The 10564-nt window shown below is 41.7% G+C and overlaps 1 protein-coding gene across 1 annotated transcript in view; it reads left to right on the top strand.

Moving 5' to 3' along the window:
• LOC142213363 (vomeronasal type-2 receptor 26-like) overlaps positions 1-2642 on the top strand; it is a 14922-nt gene extending 12280 nt beyond the window's left edge. Inside the window, exons 5-6 of the mRNA XM_075281680.1 lie at positions 21-144; positions 1729-2642. Coding sequence (XP_075137781.1) covers positions 21-144; positions 1729-2642 — 1038 coding nt within the window. The remainder of the gene's footprint in view (positions 1-20; positions 145-1728) is intronic.
• Positions 2643-10564: the final 7922 nt, after the last annotated feature.

Genomic DNA, 10564 nt, shown 5'->3' with positions numbered 1-10564 from the left:
TTTCTTTCTTTTTTTCCTAGACTCCACAATCTTTCTGCAGTTATCCTTGTTTTCCAGGCTATAGAAAGTCTCTTAAAAGTGGTAAACTGGCTTGCTGCTTTGACTGTATGCCGTGTAATGATGGGGAGATAACAAATGGCACAGGTATTAAGCTTTGCTAGCAATCGTATCAAATCTGTTCTTTAGTAGAGATGAGCGAACAACGTTCTATCGAACACATGTTCGATCGGATATCACGCTGTTCGCTCTGTTCGATTAGAATCGAACACCACGTGGAAAACTCTAAAAAAACTTGATTCCCCTCCCACCTTCTCTGGCGCCTTTTTTGCACCAATAACAGCGCAGGGGAGGTGGGACAGGAACTACGACAACGGGGGCATCAAAAAAAAATCGGAAAAAGTCATTGGCTGCCGAAATCAGGTGACCTCCATTTTAGACGAATAGTGGATTTCAAATCCGGGTCATATGAGAATGTGAACTTTGTGACTATGAGACAGGGATAGCTGTACAGGCAGGGATAGCTAGGGATAACCTTTATTTAGGGGGGAATATTATTAAAAATAACTTTTTTGGGCTCTATCGGGTGTGTAATTGTGATTTTTGTGAGATAAACTTTGCATTGGCCAGCGTTGATTGGCCAGTCTCCAGAATTCGGCCAATCAGAGCTGGCTCTGCCGGAAGAGGCGGAATCTAAGATCGCTGTACACCAGTCTCCATTCAGGTCCGACCTTAGGCTCCGCCTCCTCCGGCAGAGCCAGCGCTGATTGGCCGAATTCTGGATTTCAGGGTGTTGGCATCATTTCCTGTGGTGTCATTGTGGACTCTGTGACCATCCAGAGACAGATTTGGGTTTCCCCCTTAACGAGTAAATGTTCCCCATAGACTATAATGGGGTTCGAAACCCGTTCGAACAGTGAGCGGCTGTTCGAATCGGATTTCGAACTTCGAACATTTGGGTATTCGCTCATCTCTATTCTTTAGGCAATACCAGTTTCGCCTGTGATACAAAATTTTAATAAATAGTAATCAAAGCAATGACCTCACATGGCTCACATGGCTCTATAAACAAAAAATCTAAAAAGTTAAGGGACTTGGAGGGCAGGTAGTAAAAAAAGCAAATCCCTCCAGTGGGAAGAGGTTAAAGATAAACTGTTCTATGGGTGTACATGCCAGATCAATGTGTGAAGTACAACGAGCCTCCATGGTGTGGTCACACATTGATCTGGCAAGATGAAGGTCATTAGACCGAAACGTCACTGCTTAACATTGGATCAATTTCTCATTTATACCTAAATACCGTTTTTTCCATGGCGCATCAACCTATGTTATCTTCACAATAAATGTATTTGTTTATTCATCACTGAATCAAGAGTGGGCAGCAGATAACTTTTTTTTATGTAGATTATGTAGCCTGATCATGGTTGGGAGGAAAAACCTCCGATAGCTCCTTCTCACACTTAGGGTGAAGGAGACGGTCACTTACAGTGCTGCCAAATGCCGTCAAGGTCTCATACATGGGGTGAGATTTGTTCTCCCACATGGAGCTCACCATGGACAGTATCCTTCTATCACCCACCACCTGTACTGGGTCCAGAAGGCTCCCCAGGACAGAGTTGGCCCTTCTGATCAGCCTATTGAGGAAAGAAGACATTTCCTCTGATATGACAAAGTTTCTTAAAATATACTGGACTAGTATTTAATTGTTTTCTTAAAATTGTTCCTCTTTAGCTATGGAAACCTGTGCAAGCTGTCCAGATGATGAATGGTCTAATCCCACTAGAGATAAATGTATTAAGCGTCCTCTACATTTCCTATCCTATGAGGAGGATTTAGGGATATCATTAGCCATCATTGCCACCATCTTCTTTGGGATGACATCATCGGTGCTCTGGATTTTTGTTAAATACAGGAACACTCCTCTGGTCAGAGCCAACAACTGTAACCTGAGCTATGTTCTCCTGGTCTCTTTGATGATATGTTTCCTTCTCTCCTTCTTATTTATTGGACATCCTGAAGAACTGACCTGCCTCATGAGACAAACAACCTTTGGGTTTGTCTTTGCTGTTGCAATTTCTGCCATTCTGGGCAAGACAACAACAGTTCTCATTGCGTTCAATGCCACAAAACCTGGAAGCAAATTAAGAAAATGTGTAGGATCTCGGATATCTACAGGACTTGTCATTCTGTGCTCCTTGGGTGAATTCATCATCTGTGTCACTTGGCTGATCTCTGCTTCACCATTTGTTGAACTTGATACTAAGACTATACCTGGGACAATGATTGTACAATGTAATGAAGGTTCTATCATTGCTTTCTATGTTGCGGTCTCATATATTGGGGTTTTAGCCATTTTTAGCTTTATTATAGCATTTATATCTAGGAAGCTTCCAGACACCTTCAATGAGGCCCAATACATAACCTTCAGTATGCTGGTGTTCTGTAGTGTCTGGATATCTTTTATTCCAACGTATATATGCACTAAAGGAAAATATATGGTGGCTGTAGAGATATTTGCTATTTTGGCCTCTAGTGGAGCATTAATGGGCTTTATCTTTTTCCCCAAATGCTTCATTATATTTCTAAGGCCTGAACGTAATTCAAAAACTGATATTAAAGTTAAAGTATTTCAGGTTTACGGATAGATTTTATTTATCTCACTTTTAAAAAATAACCTTTAATTTTAATAACTTTTATGTACAATGGTGATGTTAATGGGTTATTATAAAATTTATACTTATTGGTTTTTCATAGTCCCCTGGATACTGTCACAGAAGAGGTCCAAAAATGTCCAAAGAGGACCAAAGACATTGGGAAACGCACATTGAGAGAGCCTAGAAGCGGTGAAGGAAGATGAGAATCAGTGTTTTTTATTTTACAGGGCCTCTTCTTGCTATGTTTGAAGAGTAAATTCATCATTTGTGGATGGGAAACCTAAATATTTTTGGGATTGGCCAAAATTTTGATTTTTGTAAAGCCCGACTCATGAATTGTTTCATTCGTTTCTAGGGTTAAGAACTGATCATGAAATCTATCAAATTAAAGTCAATGATTGCCAACTACAGAGCTTGGTTATCTTTGCCTCTTTTGCCAGATATTGAAGCCTTTGTTGATATGCAAATTAGCTCATCGAAGCAACAAGGGTTTTGCCACTTACCTCTTTGGAGCAACATCAATGCCCTCAATGCTCCAAAGAGCTCATTCTCATATTGATAAAACCGCCAATATCTTAGCAGATGAGGCACTGATTCGCAAGGAGAGTGCACCATTTAATTCAGGTGATCCTAACCTATCTGCAGGAATGGCTTGATATGTTGTATTCTAGTGATAGACACTCTTTAATGGAGTGGAAGTGTGCATGCTTCACAGCCATTCAATTCAAGTGGAGACACAGGTCAGAAGAAGTACTTAAGGTCATTACTAGAGTTGAGCGAGTAGTATTCGATCGAGTAAGTATTCGATCGAATACTACGGTATTCGAAATACTCGTACTCGATCGAATACAACTTGCTATTCAAATGGAAAAATTTGATGCAGAACCAGCATTGATTGGCGGAATGCTATACAGTCGGTCAATCAACGCTGGTTCTTCTCCTACCTTAAGAAGGCTTCACCGCGCAGCATCCCCGCGGCGTCTTCCAGCTCTGAATTCACTCTGCCAAGCATCAGGCCTGGGCAGAGCCGACTGCGCATGCCCGCGCTACAAGAAAATGGCCACTTTGACTGTAAGCGGCCATTTTCTTGTAGTGCGGAGATGCACAGTCGGCTCTGCCCAGGCCTGGTGCCTCGCAGAGTGAATTCAGAGCCGGAAGATGCCGCGGGGACGCTGCACGGAGAAGACTTCTCGGAGAATCCAGTCGGACTCTCACTCGTGGACTTGGTAAGTTCTATTTAATCAAATGTTGCCTACCCCTGAAACGAGCATTTTTCCCCCATAGAGTATAATAGGATTCGATATTCGATTCGAGTAGTCGAATATTGAGGGGCTACTCGAAACGAATATCGAATATTGAACATCTTACTGTTCGCTCATCTCTAGTGATTACCTTTTCAGAACACCTTTCGGGGTACAGGGTTTGATAGACCAAACAATTCCTACTAAGGATTCCATCAAAGGAGATTTATTTGCATATTATTTTCCCAGCATACCAGTTTCCTTAAACAGACATAGTTATTCACATCTAATTCACATAGTTATTCACTTCTCACTTAGCCAACTTCACTCTGACAAGGGGCAATAACCCCAAAATAGCTGTTTGTAATTGGGTCCTTTTTTCCCTTTTGGATGAAATATTTTTACTTAGCTTTTTCACAGTTCATACAACTAAATTTTAGGAAAGCCAGATATTGATCTAACACTAAAGCAAGGTCTCCGTTTAGCACCAAAGAGCACTTATTCACATAACAGTGACATAGGAACTCCATTTTATTCTCGGACCTTTTCAAAGTTATTTTGGTATATCATATTGGTTTATTTGCAGTTATATCTATTTTGTACCATTGTTTGTGCTTTTGAAAATAGTTCTAAATGTCTTTCTTTCAAATCACTGGTTTAATCCTACTATTATATGTCTATATCTTTCATTTAATTTTGTGTTGAGAGATGTTAAAAGAAATTAAAATGATACAAATTAACAGTAAGTAGTTTACTTAACAGTAAACAAAATTTCAACCTTACTTTACCAACTTATGTCTAACATGCAGTAAGGAAAAGCTAGTTTTACAATTCCCTAGCACTGCTGCAGGAACAATGGAAGAAGAGGAAGACAGACAGTGAGCCCTAAACTTGACCTAGCCCATGTCCCTACTTAATTGACACAACTGTCCTAATGACAGAAGTAACTTGGCGATGGTCCCTTCTCCGACATGAGTGTCACATAGAACAAGACAGGACAAACAAAACAGAAGCGAAGTAGGCAAACAAAGGGTCGAAATCAGAGTAACAAAGTGGTACAAAATCATAATCCAAAAGAGTAATCACAAGTGAAGCCAAAGGTCAGAGGTCAGTAATACAATAGTAAGAGAAAGTAGGAAGCTAGGTAGGACAAAGTAACAGGACTGAGTCAAAATTGTCAGCAAACCTGTGTGGGCTGATGACTTGTATATGGGAAGCCCAGGACCTGCCCCAGACTTGATTGATACATAGGCTGTCAATCACACAAGCAAGGCTAAAATTTTCTTAGATTTTTTTTTGTCTTTACCATGTATTAGAATTTTATACACAACAAAAGAGGTTTCCCAAAGACAAAATGATTTATAAAAATAAAAATAAAAAACATCTGATATTGTTCCATATAGACTATTTAATTCACCCAAATACCTTGAACAAAAATGTGCAAGTTTTGTGAGTCTCTAGGAGCAACTGAAAAGATCAGCCACTTCCTCCTCAGGATTTCCTCCACACAGTCTGCTGCATATCCGATGATATTTTGGGATGCACCCAGAGTGAGCTGCAAAGGACCACCCAGTACACCCCCTCACCCCCTTTTGCCATCCTGCTTCACCTCCTCATTTCCCTAGGAATTGAAAGAATGTTGTCAAACCATTTGTGATGCATATATGTGTATATACTGTATACAAGTAATACTGGCCAGCACTTGTGCAGGGCTACAGAGAGCTGCCTGGATTAGGTCTGACAGTCTTCTACTTTTTATGGTCATAGATAGGTTAGCCCACCCGGCATAAGAGAAGGAGAGCTATATACCTTCATATCTGAGGAAAGTGCCATAGTGTATACTATTGATAGAACGCTGTATGCCACATGTCAGGGGATACAGTGTGATACAGAAGATGCCACTTTAGAAGTTGCAAATGAGAAGTGTGCAAGCAATAGCCACAAACATCCACCCTTCTTCCCCCAAAACTCAGACATCTATGAAGCCCATAAGCAGGGGGGTGGTAGAATCTCTCTTCCCTTCACATAGCTCCCAACTGTCCCAGATCCGGCAGGACAGTCCCGATTTTGCACTTCTGTCACACCATCCCGGACAACTTACATATTGTCCCACTATGCCACTGAAGTGTTATCCTCATTAAAAAAAACTTTGCCCGATCACCATCAGCTGCTATCCCAGGGTAAAGGCTAAATACTATACCCCTGTGAGGACCTTCTGACAACAGTCGGTCACATGCTATTCTCTAGTCATGTGACTGGCTGTGCTTGTAAGAAGATCCTTCCACATGAAGAAAAGTTGTATCCCATGCAATGGAGGAAGATGGAGAGATGTTGGGTGCAGGGTGTACAGTGGGGGAGATGTGGGGTGGAGGGTATACAGTGTGTGGGAGATATGGGGTGCAGGATGTACAGTGTGTGTGGGGGAGAGATGTTGGGTGCAGGGTGTACTTTGTGGGGGGAAGAGATGTGGAGTGCAGGGTGTACTGTGTGTGGGGCAGAGACGTGGGGTGCAGGGTGTACTGTGTGGATAGGAGATATGTGGTGTGTAAGGTGTACTGTGTGGGGACAGAGATGTGGGGTGCAGGGGTGTACTGTGGGGTGCAGGCTGTACCCAAATAGAAATGTATGGGAATGAGTGGAGTCAGTTTAGAAGTGGGTGGGGCTAAATTTGTAGCGGTGCACATAACCCGCCCACATTTTATCCCTCCTTTTGTCCTATAAAAGTTAGAAGGTATGCATTCATAATCTCTACCACTGTCTCTGGAGCCTAGAAGCAGGAAGCTTAAGTAGGAGATCATTACTTTCTCTCTCCTTCTTCTGTACTCCAGAGAGGTTGGTAGAGATCACAAAGGGAGGTTAGAATTTGAGTGAGTGAAGGACGGGGGGTTCGGTGACTATTGCACACTCATCTTTCATTTTCTGCAGAATCTCAAACACACATGCACATGCAGAGACTCATCAATTGTAGACACAGTGGTACATCCTCATTCTGAGATGGTAATAGTGTTTGCCCACTTGGCAAAGGCGAGAAGGGTGATATCACAAGTATATGACTGCTGGAGGACGATCTGCTCCTTTGGCCTAGCAGGACAGTAGTAACATCAGTGTAACATGATTGAACAGCCATATGATACTGGGCATGCGACGAAGACTTCCAGTTTTGTCCGCCCAGCCGATCATGTGACATTAAGGGGGCACTATATACAGTCCTATGAAAAAGTTTGGGCACCCCTATTAATCTTAATCATTTTTAGTTCTAAATATTTTGGTGTTTGCAACAGCCATTTCAGTTTGATATATCTAATAACTGATGGACACAGTAATATTTCAGGAGTGAAATGAGGTTTATTGTACTAACAGAAAATGTGCAACATGCATTAAACCAAAATTTGACCGGTGCAAAAGTATGGGCACCCTTATCATTTTATTGATTTGAATACTCCTAACTACTTTTTACTGACTTACTGAAGCACAAAATTGTTTTTGTAACCTCACTGAGCTTTGAACTTCATAGCCAGATCTATCCAATCATGAGAAAAGGTATTTAAGGTGGCCAATTGCAAGTTGTTCTCCTATTTGAATCTCCTCTGAAGAGTGGCATCATGGGCTACTTAAAACAACTCTCAAATGATCTGAAAACAAAGATTGTTCAACATAGTTGTTCAGGGGAAGGATACAAAAAGTTGTCTCAGAGATTTAACCTGTCAGTTTCCACTGTGAGGAACATAGTAAGGAAATGGAAGACCACAGGGGCAGTTCTTGTTAAGCCCAGAAGTGGCAGGCCAAGAAAAATATCAGAAAGGCAGAGAAGGAGAATGGTGAGAACAGTGAAGGACAATCCACAGACCACCTCCAAAGAGCTGCAGCATCATCTTGCTGCAGATGGTGTCACTGTGCATCGGTCAACAATACAGCACACTTTGCACAAGGAGAAGCTGTATGGTTGAGTGATGAGAAAGAAGCCGTTTCTGCAAGCATGCCACAAACAGAGTCGCCTGAGGTATGCAAAAGCACATTTGGATAAGCCAGCTTCATTTTGGAAGAAGGTCCTGTGGACTGATGAAAGATTGAGTTGTTTGGTCATACAAAAAGGCGTTATGCATGGAGTCCAAAAAAACAGCATTCCAAGAAAAACACTTGCTACCCACTGTAATATTTGGTGGAGGTTCCATCATGCTTTGGGGCTGTGTGGCCAATGCCGGCACCGGGAATCTTGTTAAAGTTGAGGGTCACATGGATTCCACTCAGTATCAGCAGATTCTTGAGAATAATGTTCAAGAATCAGTGACGAAGTTGAAGTTACGCCGGGGATGGATATTTCAGCAAGACAATGATCCAAAACACCGCTCCAAATCCTCAGGCATTCATGCAGAGGAACAATTACAATGTTCTGGAATGGCCATCCCAGTCCCCAGACCTGAATATCATTGAACATCTGTGGGATGATTTGAAGCGGGCTGTCCATGCTCGGCAACCATCAAACTTAACTGAACTTGAATTGTTTGTCCAAAATCCCTTCATCCAGGATCCAGGAACTGATTAAAAGCTACAGGAAGCGACTAGAGGCTGTTATCTTTGCAAAAGGAAGATCTACTAAATATTAATGTAACTTTTCTGTTGAGGTGCCCATACTTTTGCACTGGTCAAATTTTGGTTTATTGCATAGTGCACATTTTCTGTTAGTACAATACACCTCATTTCAATCCTGAAATATTACTGTGTCCATCAGTTATTAGATATATCAAACTGAAATGGCTGTTGCAAACACCAAAATATTTAGAACTAAAAATGATTAAGATTAATAGGGGTGCCCAAACTTTTTCATAGGACTGTATGCTTCCTTTATAATTCTCATTTCCATCCTTACCTTCATCCTATTTGTATACTCTAACACTTGAATATGTTTCTGCCCTATATAAGGCCACCACCTCAAAGACCTAATGTTACCATTAACTAGGCACAAGAAGAAAGAATTGTAGCTATCTATGTTATATTTAAAATAGGAAAAAAAACTCCACTATGGTGTAGATATCATGCTATACACGCTATCCATTTAATAGATATACAGTTTTTTCCTGCTTGGTACCCAGTTACCTTTTGATATTGACCATCATTGTTACATTAGGATTTAGTGCTATGACATGGAATTGCCTCCATCCACAACACAACACACACTCTTCAGCCGTTGTGGTGATAATGCAGTTCTGCTATTAAAACTCTATTCTATACTAAATCTATAACTCTTAGTATATATGGACAACCATATCCTTAAAATTATACCCCACCTAGGTGGCTTTACACTTAACATCCATACATCAATATTTTACATTAGTCTTAATCATCGATGGCATAGGCAAATAGATGAATTAGAAAAAAACTAGAGATGAGTAAACCAGACTGTAATGAACAAAGTTTGTTATGAAATTTCCCAAAAATTTGGATTCTAAGGAATCCAAAATTGTTGGGGTTCAATTTGTATGAATATAGCAAAATGGGGGTCAGTCAGTAGCAATTTTACTCACTGTTTTCTGGGCAGATAAGATGTTTGAAAAAAACCAAATAAACATATATTGATCGCCTTTCATAGGCTGTCCTCTGCATCTACTGATGTTGTGGTCCTCTTCTGGGGTTGTATTGACTTCATTTGGCCCAGGGCTGAATAGTAAAATTAAGACTTTTAAAGGCCCCTGGAGGACAGTGGAATATTAGAGGATACCATAGAGGAATCCTGAAAGGTGAGTATAGATTCATTTATAACCGTATTCGACCCAAAAACTCCAAAGGTTCCGGGTCCCCCGAACGCAAAACCCTATTATACTCTGGAGCAGGGGTAGGGAACCTTTGGCTCTCCAGCTGCTGTGAAACTACAACTCCCAACATGCTCCATTCACTTCCATGGGGGTTCCAAGAACAGCAAAGCAAGTATGCATGCTGGGAATTGTAGTTTTGCAACAGCTGGAGAGCCGTACGTTCCCTACCCCTGCTCTGGAGTAACTAATAAATTGAGGCCCAGAGGAGATGGCAGAAATAATAAACTCTTATATTCACTTTCTCTCTCCTCTTCTGGGCATCTGCCTGTCCCTTTGCATGCATTTCAGGCCTCTTTCAGCCTCCGAATGATGTCACATACCCTGGGTTCACCTCCTGAGGACTATAACCATGACATCATGATTAGAGATGAGCGAACACTAAAATGTTCGAGGTTCGAAATTCGATTCGAACAGCCGCTCACTGTTCGAGTGTTCGAATGGGTTTCGAACCCCATTATAGTCTATGGGGAACATAAACTCGTTAAGGGGGAAACCCAAATTCGTGTCTGGAGGGTCACCAAGTCCACTATGACACCCCAGGAAATGATACCAACACCCTGGAATGACACTGGGACAGCAGGGGAAGCATGTCTGGGGGCATAAAAGTCACTTTATTTCATGGAAATCCCTGTCAGTTTGCGATTTTCGCAAGCTAACTTTTCCCCATAGAAATGCATTGGCCAGTGCTGATTGGCCAGAGTACGGAACTCGACCAATCAGCGCTGGCTCTGCTGGAGGAGGCGGAGTCTAAGATCGCTCCACACCAGTCTCCATTCAGGTCCGACCTTAGACTCCGCCTCCTCCGGCAGAGCCAGCGCTGATTGGCCGAAGGCTGGCCAATGCATTCCTATGCGAATGCAGA

This window comes from Leptodactylus fuscus, chromosome 7 (assembly GCF_031893055.1).
Source record: "Leptodactylus fuscus isolate aLepFus1 chromosome 7, aLepFus1.hap2, whole genome shotgun sequence".
In the NCBI taxonomy this organism is placed as follows: Eukaryota; Metazoa; Chordata; class Amphibia; order Anura; family Leptodactylidae; genus Leptodactylus; species Leptodactylus fuscus.
This window is presented reverse-complemented; position numbering and strand designations above follow the sequence as displayed.